This window comes from Crocodylus siamensis, chromosome 5 (assembly GCF_052110815.1).
Source record: "Crocodylus siamensis isolate JL-2025a chromosome 5, ASM5211081v1, whole genome shotgun sequence".
NCBI lineage: Eukaryota > Metazoa > Chordata > Crocodylia > Crocodylidae > Crocodylus > Crocodylus siamensis.
This window is the reverse complement of record NC_143399.1, coordinates 89,143,114-89,165,539: the sequence shown is the minus strand read 5'-3', so window position 1 is coordinate 89,165,539 and position 22,426 is coordinate 89,143,114. Positions and strand designations below refer to the sequence as shown.

General features: G+C 41.5%; 1 protein-coding gene across 1 annotated transcript in view; it reads right to left on the bottom strand.

Annotated features, from left to right (window-relative positions):
- The window catches only part of DDC (dopa decarboxylase), an 80,794-nt gene extending 60,109 nt beyond the window's left edge, over nucleotides 1-20,685 (bottom strand). The window contains exons 1-4 of the mRNA XM_090049659.1: nucleotides 20,615-20,685; nucleotides 14,595-14,834; nucleotides 8,025-8,138; nucleotides 3,455-3,574 (exon numbers count right to left, since the gene is read on the bottom strand). Of these exons, the coding sequence (XP_089905785.1) occupies nucleotides 3,455-3,574; nucleotides 8,025-8,138; nucleotides 14,595-14,795 (435 nt within the window). The 5' untranslated portion in view covers nucleotides 14,796-14,834; nucleotides 20,615-20,685. The remainder of the gene's footprint in view (nucleotides 1-3,454; nucleotides 3,575-8,024; nucleotides 8,139-14,594; nucleotides 14,835-20,614) is intronic.
- Between the last annotated feature and the right edge of the window lie 1,741 nt (nucleotides 20,686-22,426).

The window sequence follows — 22,426 nt, the reverse complement described above, 5'->3', positions numbered from 1 at the left end:
ATATACCAGACAAATATCTGAGAGGCTTTTGGTACCCTTAGGAACATTCAGATATCCAAGTCAAACTCTGATCTCTAGCTGTGGCCAATATCCAATGCTTTAAAAGGAAGGAGAAAGAAAAAAATAATAATACTGAAGCAATAGAAAGGGGGAATCTTCCTTGCCATCACAGGAAACCAGTAAAAGCCCACAAATATGGGATTTCTAAACAATTCTCACTGAGAGATCAGGTTTTCCTGAAGCCCCTTCACGGGGATCCCAAACTCTCAAATCCATTTATGACATACTCAGACTACTACACAAAGAACCATACAATCCTATCTTTATTCCTCTCCCCCTCCCCTTTTTTTCAGAAGAATATTTTAGAAATACAGTCCTCTAGTGACTGAAAACATTCTTCTAATTTCCAGTAGAAATTTATGACCAATCTGTAGCCCTCTAATTTTGTATTGGCATTGTTCTTTAACTTAAATATCTCTTCCTCCTTGATAATCACCCTGTGAATGTATTTATAAGCAAACAAGTCAATCTGCTCCCCTATGACAGGTTCTCCATCTCCTTAACAACCCCAATAGCCCTTCCATGGCCTTTTTTCAGTTTAATCTTTTTTTGAATGTAGGCAACCAGAAGTGGATACAGCATTCTAAATGGGGCCTCAGAGTGCCTTGTACAGTGAAACTAATATTCCCTATTTATTAATAGAAATGCCTTACCTAATAAATACAAGGGTTTGCCTTATGTTATTTTACAGCTGCATCACATTGGCAGCTCATGCTCATCCTTTGATCAACCACAAAACTGAGGTTCCTCTCTTCCTCAGTTGACATCTGTATGTGAGCCTCTGTCTTATAGTGCAAGTTCTTGGTATTGTTCCATAAGTATATGTAGTATGGTTTGTACTATTGTACTCCACTATAGTCTAATTCTTCCCGGAAAATTATGGCAGTTTTCTTCTATATTGGATACCTTGCAGTTTCATGTTGTTCACAAATTGCAGAAGCATGCATCTACTTTGGTACTAAGGTCACTAATGAAAATATTGAACAGGGTTGGTCCTAAGACTGAGCCTTCAGGGACCCCCCAGTAACTCCTCTCCAGCCTAACACCTCTTCTGTTGACATAACTTGCTAAATAGCTCTTTTAGTCAGCTTCTTATCCACATTTTAATTATGGTATTACTCACTATCTTCTTCTATTCAATAATTTCCTGTGAGGCACAGTATCAAGTACTTTGATTAAATCTGGGTAGGTTAGGTTCACTGCATTTCCCTGATCTAAAAAATTGGTTATCCTGTTCTAGAAGCATACAAGAGATTTGACACAGTTTTTCATGGATAAAACCATGGTGTGTTTTGTGCCATTTTATGTTTAGCTTCATATCCTTGATTGTATTTTTGCTTGATATCTTGCATAATACATAATATTGAAATCAAAATGTCAGGTCTGTAGTTATCTGAGCTATTCTTGCTCCCCCTCCCAACATGCTATCTCTGAACTGACAGATGCATTAAAGAATCAGGCTGTAGTATCTGCTATTTCATGTGCCAGTTCTTTTGGTAGTCTCAGATGAAGAATATTTAAACTCCTTCATTTCATCACAGGAAACAAACTAAGAATTACTTCCACCTCAGATGCGGTCATTTCCATTGTTATAACCTTGTTTCCATTTTGTTCCTTATCTTGAATGTCATTTCTATCTTTGTCTCTATTGATGATCAAGGCAAAATGTTCATTTGCTACTCTGGCCATACTTACATTATCCTTAATTTCCACCTCATCTTCAGTGAATAGTGTCCCTACTTCTTTCCTACTGGTCCTCTTTTGGATTATATGAGTGGAAACCTTTGACTGCCCATTTTCATTTTCTTTGCATGGTCCAATTCCAACAGCCTTTTGCTATTCTCATCTTTTCCCTGTACTTTTGAACCTCCAAAGTATCTCTCTTCCTCATTAATCCATTTTTGCTGTTCCTTGAATATTCTCTGCCCACTATTAATGTTCTACTTGAGATGATTATTCAAAGGAAGATGGTAGCCCTTCAGATAGAATTACTTTCAGTCCACAGGGCAAAGCTATGCCTATACAGCACTAAATTCCTACACTCCTGAATCCAGTTGATCTTTCTATTTTCTTTAGTTTCTCAATATTCTTCCTTCTAAAGTCCTAAGTCCTAGTTATAGACCAGCTCCCATCTATCCTACAATATATGCTAAATTGAAATCAGCTCATGATCCTCAATCCAAGGTTAGTTTCCATAGCCAACTCTTCCATAAGATTCTTGCAACTTGCCAAAAGCAAATCCAAAATAGAATTGCCTCTTGGTTATGGATAGAGATCTATATATAGGCATGAGGGAACTCCTTATATAAACCGGATAAGAAATATTACTGATGATAGGGCACAGATCATTTTGGATGATGTAGTCAATAGTTTTCTCTTTCAAATGATAACTGAACAAGTTGCATGAGCTATTTCTTTAAGTGTCTTCCCCAGCCTAGCATAGTCTTCCTTGATCCTAAATATCAGGAAACTAAGGCACAATAAAATTAAGTGACTTGCCCCTAATTGCATTGAAGCATCTATAGCAGAGCTAGGAACTAAACCAAAATCACACTCCATTCCTTAACCACAAGACCATCATTTCTCCGATGTCAGACCTGGTAGAAGATTTTTCATAATAGGTTAAAAAAATGTAATGGATAAAAGAGAAGGATAGAAGATGCGTACCTCTAAATTTTGTGGTGACTTTACTGCATGATGTGATTTTAATTTTACATTGCATTTTTTTGCACATTTTACCAAGAGGCCTCAAAGAGCTTTAGAAATATTAATTATGCCTAAAAATCCTCCTATGAGGAAGGCAAATTACCATTATCTAGAATTTGCATACAGGAAAACTTTAAATAAAGAAAAGCTAACCGACTTGCCAAACCTATATGAACCTGGGCATGAGAGGCAAGTTAAAACTCCTGGTCCTACACATAACTTGCTAGACTGCAGCATTCCCTCACCCAACCAAATAAATATTTTAATCACTCAGTATGAATTTCCCCTGCTGTCACCCTGTGCCTCGCTACAGGAAAGGAGAAACAAAGCTAGAGGACAGGGAAAACCATCACTCCTTGTATCCTTGGCCTGCTGCCTTTGACGTTGTAAAGAGGACCCAGGTCAGATTAAATCGGAATCACTAGACAAGGAAAGAGAGGCTAAGTTTTACTTTGGTGTTCTCTCAAGCAAAAGACAAACAATGCTCAAGAGCAGATTTTTGAAGCCTGGAAATACTAGGATGTCACTGTACCACACTTTAATAAAAAATATCCAGTAAAATTGCAAAGAAAAACACTTTGACAAGATAAACGTAAGGCCGTATCAACAACAGGGCTAGTTTGAAGACTATATTAGTAATGAAAATTTTCCAGCTCATTGCATGTTCTGCTTTCTTCTCTCATCTTACCTGAATGACTCCTCCACCTTCTCCGTCCCTCCCAGCTAAAAACTCTTCAGGCAAATTAATCATCTTCCCCAGCCAATCCAACATGACTGTTTCCAGCTCTGTGCAAGCTGGGCTTGCAGCCTGAATTGGAAGAGGAAACAAAGGGAATAAAACAATGACCACCATTTGAAAGTTAATGTTTACCACCTATTGGCCTCTGAAATCCCTACCCCAGGTACTTTCTTATGCTTCATCATGAAAGCTGAATACAGCCTTATAGTAAAACAGTAGAGTAGTCAGAAGAATATTAATAAAGAGCTATCCAGTGTGTAGGTTGTAGCCCTGCTGGTCTAAGGACATAGGTAGACTAGGTTATCTGGGTAAATCTGATATCTTTTATTAGACCAACTAAAATAGTTGGAACAAATTCTTCTTTGCAAGCTTTTGGGTACAAACATGCTTTGTCAGGCTGAATGAGGTTTCCTTTGCCTGACAAAGGTAATTGTTCCCAAAAGCTTGAAAAAAAAAAAGCATTTTTCCAACTATTTTAGTTGGTCTAATAAAAGATATCAGATTTACCCAAAGAATCAATAAAGAGTTATCTCACCTGTCCAACCAGCTCCTTCATGTCTTTTAGTAGCAGAGACTGGAGAAAGCTTGGTTTAATTGCCAGCATGCTGGTTATTATGGGAGAGAAAGTGGTATTTTGCAGGAAAAGGTGAGCACCATGTATACTGTACTCCTACTACAGATTTTAAAAACTCCTGTTATGGGACATGCATCTTTCTTAAAGTGCGGAGCCCAGAACTGCATATCATACTCCAGCTGAGACCTAACCAGTATTGACCGGGGTTTACTTACTGTGTGCTGCACATGAGGCTTCTCTTAATGAACCTCAAAATTACACTTGTTTTTTTTGTTTTGTTTTTTGCAGCTGTGTCTCACTGCTAACTCATGTTCAGTCTGTGATTTACCAAACCCTCCCAAACACTGCAATTTTTAAACAGATTGGGGGCTCAGTGAAAAATGTCAGTCTGAAAGTACAGTAGAGTGAAAGCACAGTAGACTTCATATCTACAAGTCCAGGAGGACAGACACAGCCAGGCCGGTAGATTTTGCCATGCTCCTTATATAGCTCATACTGATTCTGACCAATGAAGATCATCCCTGTGAAGCTGAGAGGGAAATGAAGTTTTCTATGGCCCTACAGTTTCCGATCACAATTATTTTTGTGTTTGTGGACCTATTCCCAGTAGGAACTGGATGGAATTAGCAATTTTTTTCAGTCAGGCCTGCAAGCAAATATCTCATTAGTAATAATGATGACATACTGATGTTTTGGGCAAGATTCAGAACAGTGATTTCAGGTTGACAGTCTCTATAAACCAGTGATTCTCAACCAGGGTGTTGTGAGATCCTTTGAAGGGTGCCTCTGGAAGCATAAGGAGGTAAAGGCAGTGGGAGGAGCAAAGTAGATAAACTAAGTTCAGGCTCTATCTGCCTGGTTGCTTTCCTGGCCCCTCTCCAAGAAGGTAAGGATTGTAATAAATAAATTAGGTTTTGAAATGTAGTGCCACTCAATTCATAAAGTTATAGAGGGGTGCCTTGAGTCTAAAATGATTGAGAACCACTGCTTTAAATCATTAGCAGTTCCCTGAAACACTTTAACTTTCCAATAATTTTATCATAATATTGGGACCCTTAATTCTTTTTTTTTAAATTCTTTGTTAAAAAAGTGAACCTTAAAAAAAAATCTACCTGCATAATAAAGTATTTTGACGGAACGCTGCCTGTTAAAAAGAAGGATTTTCTCTACAATTTGACATTTCTAACTCCTAAAATGATCATAAAGGAAAGTGATTAGAACAGGGGTGGGCAAACTATTGCCTTTGGGCCAAATCCAGCCCACCAGCCAATTTCATCCAGCCCGCAGGCAGAGCTATCCCTAGGACTGTGTGGGGTCTGGGGCATATCAGCCTGTGTAGGGCCAGGGGCTGGCGAGTGGCAGAAGTGTAGGGTGGGGGGTGAGGGTAGGGTGGCGAGTGGCCAGAGCATGGAGCTGGTGGCATGCAGTGGGTGCAGCAAGGCCCATACAGTACTGTCTGCAGGGTACCCCAAAGCATGGGGCCTGGGATGGTTGCTCTAATTCACCCCCCACCCATGGACAGCCCTGCCCACAGGTGCCCACCAACTAGATGTACTCTGCCCAGCCTGTGTGCCTTGCTCCCACCCTTGTGCACAGAACAGCTCAGCCCAGCCAGCACTAGGGTTGCCAGCTCTCTTTGAATCTGTTCTGGGAGGTTTCATCACATGACATAATGACATTAGTGAAGGCAAATGCACATTACTATTACATTTTAAAAAACCCACTGGACTACTATGTAAATTAGATTCAACAGTTGATATTTATTTTAATGAATGCCCTATCATTTATCTCCTGGGTGACTCTCAGCAGTCTCCTGGAGATTTATATATAATTCTTGGAGACTCTGGGGCAATCCTGGAGGGTTGGCAACCCTAGCCAGCATGCAGCTTCCAAGCAGGGCAGTGGCTGCCACTGCTGCAGCCACCGGGGGGACCTGCTCAGTTTCTCTGGCATCCAGCAGCTCCTTCTCATGGCCCTGCAGTGCTTACTCCAGGCAGCAGGTAGGGAAGTGGCAGTGGTGGGAGGAGGGGGAGCTGCAACTGGGTGGGAGTGTGGAGTGTTGGGTGGGGGCTGGCAGGAGCATGGAGCCCATGCCCAGGGGGGCAGCAGGAGTACAGAGGTTGGGTCAGCAGGGTGTGGGTGTGAGGGAGGGCAGGGAGATGTGCAGACCGCCCCCAGCATACTCCCCCCAATGGTGCACAGCCCCTGCCACCAACCAGCAGTCGCAGTGATCAGGTGCTTGGAGTACTCATAGCAGCTCCTGGCACTCTACTAGAAGTAGAGTCTTCCCCCATGCTTCCCCCATGGGAGCCTTCCCCCATGCTTCCCAACAGAGGCCTGGGACCTGCATGGCATGGGTGGGGAAGTCAGGTTGCTTCATCACGTGGGGCTTCATCACGTGGGGCTTCCCCCAGTGGTGTGCAAGTACTGGGAGCTCCACATGCATCTTGGGGAGCCCCACGTAATAAAGATGGGCTGGCCTGACTGTGCTCCTCACCACCACGTGCAGTGTTAGCTGGCGCTGTGCATCACTGGGTGGCAGCGTTTGGGCAGGCCACAATTGCCCCAAGCTGCTGCTGCTGGCAGTAAGGGCTGTGCATCATGGGGCGGGGCACACATCCACACCCTGACCCCACAACCCTCCCAACGTACCCCATTGCCCCCCACACACAACCACACCCCCTCACAACCCCCCACATGCACACTCTCCACATCCCACCATACACCCCCCACCTCCAGCCCCCCTACCCCCCCACACTTTACAAGAGCAAGACTTTATTTTTGCGTTATTATGTAATCATCTCTATATACAGTACACAAACACAAATCACAATAAAATATCTTTTGTAATTAAAATAAAATGTGTTATAGTAGGTGTTTGACTTTTGATAGATGATTTGGTTTGTTTCTGGCAATCCTCCCCTCCCAAACGGAGTACTTCCGGGGGTAAGAGGCAGGGCTACCCTTGCGGCCTTTAGCAGCTCACCAAAACTCATTAAGTGGCTCTCTACCTGAATTAAAGGATAATGCCTACCCCTGGATCAGGGGGTAGTGAACATTCTCTAATGTAACCATGTATTTTTGCATGCCCTCTTCACTGGCTACCCACAACAGTTAATTAATTAGCCATTCACTGTTGGTTCCACAAGTCTTTCATGAGTAATAACATTTAAAACACAGACAAACAGAAAGGAAACTATAACATTAAAAAATAATCACAAATGGTGGCTGGGGAATTTAGGAACATACAGTGCATGTTTACATGTGAACTTAGTGTGACAGTAAACTCTGGCACAGTTTATGCTGGATTTTTTTGCTCCCAGGACCACAGCCCACTGAGCTGAGCTACAGCTGGCAGGGTGCCCAGGGGGTCAGCTTGCCAGCCCAGAGCTGGTCCACCCTATCTCAACATGCTGTGGAGGGTCTGGCTGGGGCATGAGGATGCTATGATGGAGGGCTAGCCAGTAGGCAGCCCCCCCACACTGTAACACCCTCATGTCCCAGACAGCCCTAGTCACCAGAGATATGCATTCATTGCAGTAGAGTAGTAAGTACTAACATATGGCAGAGTTAATTAGTTTACTCCAGCCATGCATGTAGATGGTGATGCTTTACTGCTGAGCTAATTAGGCAACTCCTCAGTAAGCTCCCTCACATAGTACCACAATGGACAGCACTTATTTTTTAGATTGGCAGTGTCCATTTAGAAAATGAGGATGGACAGAAGGTTTTTGCTCTTGACTGTCTCCATCTTTTGGGGACAAAACTTACTAGGGCCACGATGCCATTATCCAAGTCATTCAGTAGTTCCTACTTAAGCACATGAGTCAGTTTACCTCCATAGGTATCCCTATTAACTTCAGGACTCCCCGCTACTCACTTGTTTAAGTGTTTGCAGGATTGGTCCTATATCTTATACAGCAACATGCGCCGCAGTAAACTTACCCAGGAGAAGCCCATACATCCTATGCCGCCAGACAAAATATCTGCCAGAAGAGCTGGAAAGGAATGGGCGACAGGGAAGTAGGCAAAAAAATATGGGCTATTCCAGTGCGTCACCTGTGTTGGGCAAAAAGAAGTCACTGTTAATTACAATAATGAATTGTGGAGGTATATTCAGAACCTGTTTTGTGGTCTTCAGTGTGTGCTGAAGACTGTGAAAGGATTGTGGAGGACTGTGAAAGTATTGACATTGTGGTGTTAATACATCTCCGAAGTATTGATATACCGCAGAAGTCCAGGTGTTAGAAACAAACAGTTAGTTTTCTTTTATTTTTTCTTCTTTTAATATTTAAAAAAAAAAAAAATCTCAGATGGATTTACTGCTTGCAAAGTCCCTTTAACAACCCTAGAGACTGCAATACTCTTGGATTTTTCCACAAGACAGAAAAAGCATCTCCATAAAACCTTAAAAAAAAAACCAACTTACTAATAAAAATACAACCCAATATTCTAATAGAAGCCTCCTCACATAGAGAATAAGCTATATCCTTCATATAACTGACTGCAATCCTGATTCAAGGGAACGGTATAGCTACAAGAGTATACTGGTTGCTTTGAAAGAATGATGGAGTAGCAACATGGAAAGATTCATATGTTGTAGTTACCAGATTGTCTACCAATATTAATGATTACCATTGTAGCAAAACCCCCCCGTTTTTCTTTCTTTCTTTTTTTAAACTGAGAAATACATTGCTTCCCCTTCCCCAACCATTTCTGACTTTCTCTCTGCCCTCTCTATTCCTTAAGTAGTTATAAGTAGTCATAGGTACGTTAGGATAAGTTTTTGTATTCCATTACTGTAACAAGTCCCCTTTATATTGTCCGGGTAAATAGTGTTATAACACCACGTAAAAAGTGATCTGTTAGTTTGGTATTGATTTTTATTGTTTTATATTGTGTGATCACTATTTTTACTATTTGTCTTACATTGATATTGTATGATTCAGACTTGTTTTTGTAAGTTAGCCAGAGTAAAGTCAAGTCTCCATCTTGTATTGTCAAGTCTCCATCTTGTGTCCTATGCCTGGGCAGACCCTATTGTAATTCTGTTGTAACTGTGACTCATACCTACCCCTCCTATGTAAATTGGTTCCCTGGATGAATGAGAGAGAATGAGAGTGCTTGAGACATAATGACAGTAGGCCTAAAAATAGCTCCTACTGAATGACCGGAATGTCATCTTAATGACCCTACCACTGCCTTGCATTGATTCTCCCTGAAACCACAGACCTACTCCCAGAACCAGAGACAAAACCCAACGTTTGAAAAATAAAGACCCTTTGAGAAACCAGCAACATGGAAACAACTGACAGAACAGAAACCAGCAACTCCACCATTGTACTACACTAGACAATGAAGGCACCTGGAAAATGACCCCAGCCAGGTGCTTGTCCAGTCTCCTCTCAAAGACCCCCAAGGTAGGGGAGAGCACCACCTCCCTTGAAAGCCCATTCCAGATTTCGGCACCCCTCACCATAAAGAAAACTCTGCAGCAGGCTAGTACTTGTATTTACAAGTACTAACCTGCTACAGAATTTTTTATCTTCATGCAGCCTAATAAGGACACATGTACAGATGCCAAGATATTTACTGCAAAGCTAATTAGGCAAATGCAGTAAATGTCTCATGCAGACACACCCAATAAGTGTTGAAATCAAGGTTATCAGTTTGGTCCTGATTAAGATGTCAGATGCCACTAAATTGCCACAGATATAACACAATTGGTTCTTGTGCACTGCGACCATGAATTTTACCCACTCCTCAGGAGAGCCCTGTCATCAATAATAGGATGTTCATGATCATGATGATTTAGATCTTGGTCTATTAGAAGCAGCCTCATTCTCCTCATTTCAAACCTTGATTTTCCATGAAGAATAATGTAAGACTGGGGGAAAACAGGTCCAAGATGCCCCAAACTGAATGCCCAGAAAGTCAGCCACCCAAATCTAGTGACCTCTTCTGCCTTTTTATGGCCTAGTCTTTTACAAGAGAAAAGGATGAACTCTCTTTCCCTTTCTGGGAGTGACCACTTGGGTCCCCTCTACACATTACAGGTATTGTGTAATAAGTGGTTAACTGCACAATTAACTGAAACCAATTACACATGCAAAGTACCTATCAGACCTTAAAAAGGTTAAAGTAGCTCTGCTAGACCTTGAAAATGTATACTAACTTTATAGCTGGTTGCTATCCAGATTTAATTTATACATGTAGCAGGGTCTCCCCTGCCATTGAGAGCTCTGTCAGCTGATGGGACTCCCAGCTGTGGAGGTGCACCATTCCCAGCAAGGGCTGGGAGTCCGGCAAGTGAGGGGACTCAGCCTGGCAGCTGCTAATTCAGGATCCCAGAAGTACCCCATGGCTGCCAGGACCCAGAACCCCACAGCTGTAGACTCTGGGTCCTGGCAGCACCCAACTGCTGGGAACCAGCTGAGTCCTGGCAGCTGAGGGACACAACTGTGATCTTCCAGCCCTGGGCATGTGTGCAGTTGGAGCTGGGAGATCACAGCTGTCACAGTCTTCCAGCCCTGGGGGTGCATGAAACTTCTTGGGCTTGGGGACTGTGGCAGCTCAGAGACTGCGGCAGGGGGGTCCCAGCTATGGGGGCTTGCTCCTTACCAGTGCAAGGGAAGCCTAGGATCAGGCTCCCCCTTCACTGGCAATACAGTGCGATGAGATCTAACACAATCATGCATCCTGCCATACAAATGTGGCATGACAGGAGGCATGTGTGGGTTGTGCATTAGATCACATCATGAGTTACCTGCATGTACAGAGGGTCCCTTAATGACTTACAGCATAACCCTTGCTTTCCAAAGTTGCCGGCTGAAAGCAGCACTTCATTTCTTCCTGTATAAACTCCATGCCCCTTCTCTTTAAGCTTTGTAATAGCTCTGAGTTTTATTCTGGGGAAATATGACTTGTTGGCTATAGGGGAGGAAGTACGTGAATGAGAATAGCACTGTACAAAAGGCTCTCTACTTACAAGCCTTTTAATCCTTTCCAAAAGGTCTACACCTTTTAATAAATGAAGTATATAATATATATGTTTTAAAATTCCCAAATTAAGCATGATATACACACCCGTCAATCTCATATTCCAGCCATTCAAGGGTTAAACTAGGGACTTTGGGAGGACCAGGGAAGACTTTAGCTATACACTGTCTCGCAACGTTAGAGATGTGTAATATTGCATTTCTCATTTGCAGCCTTTTAAATGGAAAAACCGACCAACTGGCCTGGCCTTAATAAATGTTATTTTGTAGTGGGTCACACTTAACCTGACATGCATTTTCAGCTAGCAGTGCTACTGTTTATCACCTCAGCTACAATTCTGCATGATTTGTAAGACACATGACATCCATCTTGGGTTAATCAAATTAAACTGCCTCCTAGCTAAGTGCCATTGGCCTGATAATACATAGTGGATTTTAGTTGTACTGTATGAAGAAAAACAGCTCTGAGTCAGGTGGCTCTGTTGTCCTTATTTTCAGCATTTATCTGTGAAGTTGTTCTGTCTGTCACATGGAAATCAACATATTTGTGCAAATATTACAAGGAATGTGGCACAGTTGATGCTTTATCAGCCCCACAAAACAAATAACAGTGACAGAAGGGATGAAGAAAGAGAAGTTGCAGCACATGCTTCTAATTACACTCAGCCCTGTTACCTCTCAGAGCTATATTATCTATTGGATTTTGCATAAAAATCAGGTCCCTGCCTAGTCTCTCTCTGCTTTGTCTGTAGAGAGACTTTTTCCTCACACCAAAGATGTATGAGAGCATCTGAAATGAATAATGCTTCAGCTATGTGTTCTTAAACCACATTGTAGATTGGACCCCTTTCTGGATTACAGATCAACTCTTTAGGTACCCCTACAGCTGAACTTGGCCATTTTGGCCACCACAAAGACAACAAAGTTTCAAGTAGAAAATACAACTGATACTAGGAGACACAAGTCAACTCCCACATGTTCTAATACTAGTCCAATTCATTTCTGTGGAAACTGGGGTTCAGCAGTGGTTCCCTCTACCACTGTCTGCAAATGGGTCCTTAGAAGCATTACATTCTTACAAACATACAGTGACATTTTTCTATGAAATTCCCTTGTTAGCTCCATTATTTACCCAAGAGAAGATTTGCCTCTATCGATTTGTAGTATCCTAAGGTTGTATAAAGGTTGAGGGGAGTGCATACAAACACTGTCCCCCAAAACGCAATTAATTGACCCATGCCATTCTGAACTCTTGAGAGGAACCATTGTGTGCCATGGAATAGTTGTGCATCAGAAATCTAAACACAGAATCATTATCATCAACAAAAAGTTTGTCCTGGAGTAAATACAGTAGGGATCAGAATACTTAGGGCTGAATCCAATTTCCTGTGCCTAAGTAGACATTCATTGCCATGTAACTGGCACTTGCACACAGTTTCTAGTCCCACATATCATGGAATAGGATTGCTCAGGTATACAGGTATTGACTGAAAGTGAATAAAAATGGGCTGTCCCCTGTGTTACCCTAATAACCTAGTGGTTAAGGCACTGGCCCAGGGTATGAGAGATCCAGGTTTTAGGCTGTCTCCTTCATTCAGAGGGGTTTAAACCTACATTTTCTACTTCCCTGCAAAGGCCTCTCGCTACCAGTCCATGAGCTAAGTAATTAAACAAAGTACTTTCAAGCCCTCCTCTTGAAGCTGGCCCACTGGGCAGCCAGGAGGGAAAGACATTGGGCTTGGAAGAAGAGAGCAACTTTTCTACAGTGTACTTCCTACAGTTCACTTTCCTACATAGGTGCACACAGAGAAGAAATACTATTTTATATCTGCTCAAGTGAGACTTGAGCTGCTTGTATGCAGAAGAAAGGAAAGGGCAAGATTACTGTGAGAATCACAAATCAACATTTTCTGGTATTGATGTTAATTATTTTGAGAATGTAATTACATTTTATTTCATTGTGCAAAAAATACCTGAGGGAACATCTTATGATCAGGAAAGGCCGCTTGGCAAAATCCAAATGCTTTACATGAAAATTGTCAATTTTGATGAGATATCACTTGAAATAAGCAACTGGAACTTATCATTTTGATAATATTAGTGGACTATAAAGTTCCTTTTTTATTTTGAAATGTGAGTTTTGCATATTTAAGTAGTTGAAATTCAAGCACATTTTATCAAAATGTAGTAGTCTAATCAAACCAAAACAAAAAATATGTGTTTAGAAAATTCCTTTTATTTTTTAGTTCGGATTAAAACAAATGCCAAAATCTCAAAAAAATCCGTGGATTTATCAAGTTCTGTGGTTCTAATTTTACTGATTTTATGACAGCATATTTGCCTAATCCACAACTAGTATAATTCTTCATTTCAATCAGAGGATTCATAACAATTTACAGGACGTGTATGGAGTCTTAACTTAAACCATGCACATCATTTTATTGCTTGATATGCAGCAACAATTTTTTGTGGATAATTCTGATCAACTGTTGCACTACACTTGCTCATTGCTCATCACTCTCTTGTCCCTCACCATAGTTTTGCACTGGTGTAAGTCATCAGAATTTAGAGCTTGATCCAGCTTTCACGAAAATGCACTTTGAAATGTCAGTGGATTTTTTTTGCCTGTGAAAGGACAGCAAGGTTACCTCCATAGCAATCAATGCAGATAAGGAGCATTAGATGGCCCAATATTTACAGTGGCAGACGGAAAAGAGATCATTTTAGCACCGCAATGTACTAAGCAAGTTTACATAGCATTGGTTCCATATTCAGCATATAGCTGTCACAAAAGACTGCATCAGGGTTGGCTACTCAACTTACTCACTGTGGGAGCCCTCTCCAGGAAATTCCTTGCTAAGTTTATAAAGCATTTTCTCCCCCTCAGTCTGTCCAGACACCTTGAGAGACAAGCTCATCTTTAGAAGAAAATGACCATGAATCAGGATGAGAACAATAGTTGGGGCCAGGGAGCTGAGCCACTCACTGTTCATGCTTTGACTTACATTGTCCATTTTAACACTGATCCATCCAAAGGACAATAGTTAGATAGGGCTGTCAGCATTCAGAGACGTTGGAAGAAGCTAATTTTTTAGACTAAATACAGTGCTAGGCAGAGAGACACGGCAGTAATAAAAAGAAAACCCAGGTGAGCATTTTGACATTTAAACATCAGATTCAAAGAAGGCTTTTATATACTGAAGATTATAGTTAAAAGCCTTTACTTGCACAGTATTCAGTGATCTTTATACCAAATATCAAAACAATCAAAGATATAGGTCAGATAAAAATGAAAGTTATGAAACTTTCTTTCACCAGTTCTGCCAAGAATCAAGGAATTTTCTTTCCCAAACAGCCTCATATAAAGCACAAATATGGGAACAAGTATTTCTAATAAGAGCGGAAACTTTTATTGCATCGTGCTGTAAAATATCTACGCATAAAATTAGAGTACAATCCTGGGTCTACTGAGGTCAATAGGAATACTATGCCATAGCTGTTTTTTAGATGTCCTTACCCCTGGCATGATGATCTTTTCAATGTCTTTGAAGACATCCTCAAAGCTCTCAGGTTCCTGTGGTGCAGATTCTGGAATAAGGCATCTCAAGTATCCAGGCTCCACATCAGGGTAGACTGGTCTTTTGTGTATCGTCTCAATGTAATCTGCAATGTAGTCCACCATCTCTTTCCCTCTCTTTCGGAACTCTGTTGCGTCCATGGTAATTGGCGTTTAAGTGTTAGCGTCAGGGAAAAAAACCTACAAAAAAAAAAAAAGAAGTCACATATGAAAGGGGGTATGTAGGTGGCCAATTGCAGTTGGACTCTTTGGAAAAAATTAGGTCACTTTTTAGTTATTTATATACAAGTCATGCTCATTCCATGCAGTGCTCTCTTCCAGAAGTGCTGGCAGGGTGAAGTATAGGGGTTAATAAATTTGTCAAAGCCTTAACAAAGGAACAGTGGCTTTGAGCTCATGTTTCAGCCTACAGAAGTGACAGGTTCAAGCCTGCTACCATTATTCCACAGGGTTAAATCCCTTGTACAGTGCTTAAAAAGTCTCTGTATAACTATCCATTCATTCACATTCACTGAGCTGTTCTCCCTCAAGGCCAAGTACAGACATTCAGGGGTGTTAGGGGAAGCTAAATTGATTCAAAATGGCTGCCCGATACCAGATAAGTCGGGGGGGGGAGGGCTCGCCAGGGGGTTGGGGGTCCAGCAGGCTGGAGGGGATTGGGGGTCTACTAGGGGATGGGGGAAGTGCAACCCACAGATGGGGTAGGGGGCAGATGCCACCCATGGGTGGGGTGGGGGGCAGGTGTGACCCATGAAGGGTAGGGGGGAAGGTGCAACACATGGGTGGGGTGGCAGGAGCAGTTGCAACCTGTGCGAGGTGAGGGGGCAGGCATTACCCATGAGTGGGGTGGGGCTGCAGGTGTGACCCATAAGGAGCAGAGGGGGCAATTGCAACCTGTGGGTGATGTGGGGTGGCAGGCATAACCCACGCATGGGATGGGGTGAGGGAGGCAGGTTGGACCCATGGGTAGGGTGGGGTGGGGGAGATATAACCCGTGGGGGGGGTAGGCATGACCCATGAAGGGGAGGGAGGCACAACCCCTGGGTGGAGTGGGGTCTCTCCCCCTACACCCCCAGCCCTCCCCACACCAGGACTTACTCATCTCCAGCAGTGGCAAATGCTGATAAAAGTGGCTTTATAATGCTGATAAAAGTGGCTTGCAGGATGAGGGTTGAGAGCACTGGCTGAGGGGAGAGCAAGGGGCCAAGGGGGCAATAACTAGACCAGGGTGGGGGGAGGGGAGAAGTGAAAAGATCAGCCCTGGGGCAAGTGACTGGGTTTTCCCAGCCCTGGGGCTGCGCAAGGGAAGTGTACCGAAGTTCCATGCAGCCGTTTGACTTAAACTGGAGTAAGTCTGATACTACATAGACCCAGGTTTATCTTAAACCGGGTTCTGCAATTTTTAGACCAGTTTGTATGTGTGAACTTCTGTTCTGTTACAGGTTTAGATGGATTGCCAGTCACTGAGACTGGGTCTGTAAGTGTGAGGTCAGCACTGGGACCAGCTAAGTTTAAACTGAACCCAATTTAACCTTCTGAATGTTTGTTCTGAGCCCAAGTGTCCAGAAGGGGTGTGGTTAGTGAAACACAGGTACCTCTTATGAATATGAGAGACCTCCATGCTTGGACCTCTGACAATCATGTATATATGGCGTAAGAGTGTAATTGTATTAAGGAAGCATTAGCAACACCTTATTAAAAGAGCAATGTAATTTACTTAGATATAACTTGTTTGTGTAGCTTGTACTTAGCCGAGGTCTTGAGACAGAATCTTTTACTTAGGCAGTCATGGTCTTTATAATGCCAAAGCAAAAGTTGCCCCATAAACTAAAGAAAGAGATTATTGAAAAACATTCATTTTGGACAAATCAGCAAAACACTTCATTCTATATTCATGCACTCACTGAACTGTAATGCCTGAACAGATAGTGGGACATTTCAGCAGTCACCAGCTCTATAACTCCTCCTTTTGTTCAATATCACACAAATTCAGTGTTCATCCCATGATCTCTTTCAAAATACAAATTGAAGGGCATAAAAATAAGCTGTATTGTGTATGCATACAGTATTGTAAATTATTACTCATAATTATTATAAATGCATATATCTGAAAAAGCTATCCAAATGCCCCACAGTAACCTGCTACAATACAAACAACCCCCCCCCCCCGTGACTGCACAGCTCTGGCGGTCACCTATCAGAAGAACTGTCAGATTCCATCGTTGCTTCATATGCCTTTCCCAAAATGTGATTTACCTGATCCAATGCACCAAATGCCCTCATGGGAACTAGGTACATAGAACTAAACACCAGCTACATACCAGAATGACCTTTCACAGAGAAAAAGTACAGAGGACAGACACACATACACCGTCAGGGGCACATTTCTCACAGAGCAGCGAGTCCCTCTCTGATGTCACTATTCTCACGCTCAAGGGAAACCTATAAAACCTTTTAAAGGCAAACTTGGCAACAACATTTTGTAAGATGTCTGGACACTAAGTACCAAGGACTTAATATGGACATTGGTTTTATGGCACACTATAAACTTACCGGGTTTCTGAGTTTCTTCCATAGTTGAAAGGTGAGAATGACCCTCCTCCCTGTACCTTGATCTCCCAGTAATCAGCTTTTTTTCTTCTACTAACTGTTTGCCTGCTACTCCTGGAAATTTCTCTACCCTCTCTTCCAACTGCTTTTTACTATGCTGTACTAGCTTTTACTGATCAGACCTGATGAAGAACGTCTTGCATTCAAAAGCTTGTCTAACTGTATCCTAACTATGCAGTTGATCCAATAAAAGATATTGCCCTAAGAAATCCCTGCCTCTTGCATAGTATAAACACAAGTCTAAAATATATTTCTATTTGTCTCTTCACTGGGTATTTTTAATAGCATAGATAGCAATGAGTGACATCTGTTGGATAAGTGTTTCCTATTATCAGGATTTTCTCTGAGATATGAAATGTCTATTAAAAGCTACCTTTATGCTTCTGTTATCCTCTACAGGATTAGGGTGAGGATGATATAATTAATTCTCATTCCAGTCTAATCTATTAGTTGTGTGGTGGACATTTCTTCCAGCGCTGACACCTTTAGCGCTGGAACTTTAGATTCAATCATCCTTGAATTTTGGAACTAAATCCAAACCCGAACTCCTACCTCTGTTAAGCTGTGCATTTCAATTAAATACACACACACACACACACACATTAAGATGCAACCTTTAAATGTGCCTGTTGTAGTACCTCATGGGGAGATAGTATTCCAGTGTTTTGTGCCTGCATTCTCCTAGATGCCCTATTCCTCTGGTGACCGCTATGTCTTTTCCTGCAGGGTGTCAGCTAAACTGCAGAGAAGACTACAAAGCATCATGAAAGTGGCAGTTGAGACAGAAAGCCCAACCATAAAGGAGAACAAAGACATGAGATTCCTATACATTGACTTTGACTGACTGACTCTGAAGCAAAACATTCCATTCCAAGGGAAAAAGTTGAACATTTTTGGCAAAAATAAAAAACGTTCTGTGAAAAGCTTAGGAGAAATGACATTTTCTACCAAAAAAGGTTTTTTTCTCAAAAAGTTTGAGTGGCTCTGTATCTTTTTGAAGAGTATGCATGTCTACCCAGTGCAAGTTAGTTGTGTGCAAGTCAGCCCCTGAACTGGAATTGGCATAACCATATTAGTACAGTGCTACACCCAGATAAATCATCATCACCCTTCATCTCAGCAGAGCTACTTCTTCTGGATCCAACACCATATAAACATGGCTGGACTGCTTCTGGTTCCATAGCTAGCATATGCAGAACTATTTGGGGTTTCTCTTCCCAGCACTTCCTTGCAACGGTGTAGATATACTCGTAGATGCACAAGGATTAAACGTGAATATGTTAGTGGTTTCTACTTATACACCACTCTTCTCTCACATTGGCGTTAGTTCTTATGGAAGTCGCGCTATTTTGTGCTGATAACGTGATTTTTACTTAAAGATTTCATAGACATTAGGGCTGGAAGGGGCCTCAGAAGATCAAGTCTAGCCCCCTGCCCCAAGGGCAGGAAATCAGCTGGGTTAAAGGATCCCAGCAAGATAAGCATCCAAACGTTTCTTAAAAGAATCCAGAGTAGGTGCTTGCACCACATCTGGAGGGAGTCTATTCCAGAGTCTCTTCCTTAATTATTGATAATAGGCGTGACAATATCCAAATAAATACATAGCCTTGCTATGTTGCCACACCTTGACGACCGAATTCTCCATTATGATGCATTAGCTCTATTGTGAATACCATGGGAATGCACATTCCCTTTTAGTTATTTCAGCAGTACTGGATAGTTCACATATAAAAGCCCCTGAATGCAACAATGATAGAAACTCTTTTGAGTAATGAGAGATAAAGGATATGAGTTTCTGAGCAGCAACAGGATACCTCAAAATGTTCATCCTTCAGGTTCAGTTTAAGTAAACACCCATCATTAAAGTACTTATTCATAAGGCCTGCACTTTTCAAGGGCTTAATTTTGAATTCTCTGTGTACTCAGAAATTCTATTCATCAAGTCAATGGGACTTCTGAATACACAAGGCTGTGCAAATCTGGGATCCAAGTTTCTGAAACTGGCTAGAAATATCAAAGGGAAATTGGGCCTCTGCCAAGATGTTAAAGAGTGCCTTCTTTTCAGTTGGACTACATATGATTTCCCAATGCTGTGAAGGGCTCAGCTCTTGTCAAGAGATGCTTAAGGACCCTCAATGCCTATCAAATTAATATGACAGTTGAGGCTATCCTGGCTCTTGGGAGATGTTCACTACTTTTCTGTACTAGGCCCTGAGAGAAAAGGTTTGTTTTTTTCTTGTAGTTTCTGAGATCAGCAGATCAAGCAGCATACCGTTTCATTCCTTTGTTGATCTGCTTAATTTTTTCCGCTACAATTTAAAAATATTGTTTGAAAGTAAATACACCTCCTTGAAGGCTGTGGAGGTTAAAGATTACTTACATTTTCAAGTTCAGCCCAATAGCCCTTCTGTCTCTTATCTACCCTGACTTCCTCAAGCGCAGCTGATATACTTTATCACTCATCACTCCATTAACAAACTCAACCTGGGAGGGAGACATGCATTATTACCAAGTATGTATTCTATTTGCATTCACCTGTCTCTAATCATTCAACAGAAATTTGTGTCCATGTGTTACCACATGGTTATTACTAAGACCTAATCCTATTCCAACAGTGAACATGCAGTTCTATTGACTTCAATAAGAGTAAAATTATTCACATGGTCTCCAGGTAGCAATTCCATTACTATGCTTTTTAAAGTTCTTGGGGGGGGGAGGGGGAGGTTGTTGTTCTGTTTTTACTTTTCTTGGCTATGGCACTAGAGAAGAATTATACTACACTACCAAATATTTATATTGTAGCTCTTCCCACATGGACTAAGTGGTAACTAGCTGCTTTATAACTCAAAGATTTTAACAAATCTACATTTTATTGTAATGAAATTCATCTGACATTATATTAGAATTATTTCTGGTTGCATACAGGACATTAAGTTCATTTTTTATTTACATTTTCTTTAAAAATCAATACAAGAAAATAAGTAAATCATGCATATATATGTGCACACAAGGAATATATTCAATAAAATTTTGTATATCTATGTTAATAATTATTTCTAGTTAGTAATATTTAAGTTTGTCTATTATTACAGCATACATACCATGGGCTTATTGGCACTATTTTATCTATAGTGCTATATATTCCTTCAGTTCTGTTTCCTGTTGATAAAGTTGATAAAAGCAAAAAAGGGAGTTATGCCTCCAATATGCTCTTCTAAATAAAACATGTTTGATACTGGAAAGTTATTAGCAGAGCCATAGGTTTAACTGACAAACACTGCACTAATTCAAGCATTTATCTACTCAAAGTTAGTAGCCATGAAGCTGCAAAGACAAAGCATGTTACTTACAGTCAACTGGTGAGAATGCTCCACCTTTTCCTTCTTTTTCTCTTCTTTTTCCCTCACCTCCTCTCTCTTTGCTTCTCTGTGACAGTTATAAAGCACAGGAGAAGCACTTGCCAGTTTATATGGGCAGAGTATTTACGTCCCCTTAGCCTATCAGAGCCAAGTGCTTTGCATCTGACATTCAGAGCAGCATCCCCACTCCACCAGCTCATACATCCCACCCCTCTGCATAGAGGTAGGAAAAAAGTAATCTATCTAAAAGCAAACCCAGCATAGCTGAGAAACAAGTGTCAACCAAATCCAGAATTTAACAAAGCACACTTTAATTAGTTTACATGACTAATCACATTTTATTGCATGTTAGTATGGACATGCATTCAAACACATGCACACATATGTGTGTGTTTGAGCACACACACACAGTATGCAAAAGTTTCTGTAGTAACTTCCCCAATCTCTGTAGTAAGGGGAAGCCTTTGGATTGCTTACATAGAAGACTAATACCCCTGTGTGGGCAGGCAGGCAGGCAAAGATACAATATTACTAAAGTGACTGTGAGCTATAAAGCTATGTACACATGGGATCAACCCCAATATATGTGTCTATAGATTTTCTCCACTATTTCTCTGCATTTGTTTTATGCCATATATACTTGAAAGCTATAACAGGTTTTCAAGCAAAGATACTCCTTTATTTTCCCTCAGGGTTTATTTCCTGTAGAGTTGTGTCTCTTACAGAAACAGTGTTTCTTTAGACCCAGTAGGCTGTGTTCAAGGAAGGTGTGAACAGATCACAGTACAGAACAGCTCATTGTTAGGTAAAGGACCATGAAGATACTTTGTTTAGCACAGCTAGTTCCCTTAATGTTAAATTTGGTGCATTTCCATTGCAGTCTCTCTATAAACTGCACAAATAGTAAAAAATGTTTTTTTTGAAAAGGTAAAACATGACTTGAGAGTTCATTACGCTTTTAAAGGGACTATCTTTAGTTGTAATACCTGTATCTCAGTGACAACACTGTATCATGGTGAAACACTTTCTTATGGGACAACATCTGGTGGCCGCCTATAAACTTGCCAAGGGGCACCAGCAGGCAGTGGAAGAGTCCCTGTTCCCCCGAGCTCTACTGGGGGTAACAAAGAACAACAGCCATAAGTTGACAGGGTAGATTCAGACTAGACATCACTACTTCACTGTCAGGGCAGCTAGGATCTGGAACCTACTTCCAAGGGAAGTAGTGCTTGCCCCTACCCTCGGGGTCTTCAAAAGGAGGCTGGACAGCCACCTGGCTGGAGTCATTTGAGCCCAGTTTTTCTCCTGCCCAGGAGGGGGTTCAGACTTGAAGATCTACGAGGTCCCTTCTGACCCTGGTTCTATGATTCTATGACCCTACCAACTATGAAACATCTACAAACAAGCATGTGGAGTTTGCTTTAGCAATTGTTTTTTTCATTTTATTTTGGAATATGTTTTGGATTTTTGGGATCTCTGATATGATTTTTACATTTGTAGCTCACAAACCTATGTATCTGGTACCCAGAAATTCTGTAGAAAGAGGACATTTTAATTGCAAAAGTGTTCCAGAGTCAATGGAATTAGACTTGTTTGTTCCAGTGTGGCTTGTAAAGGCTTTCAAGATTACTTAATTATATTCAACATGCACAATGTTTTGTTCTGGATTTCAACATTCTGTAAGAGCACTGGAAATCCAAATGCAGCCGCCTTGCTCAGGAGAAGCAGAAAACCAAGATGTCTATAGCAACTGCAGGCAGGCTGAGCAGTCTACTTCAACTCTTTTCATTGAGTCACTTGTAA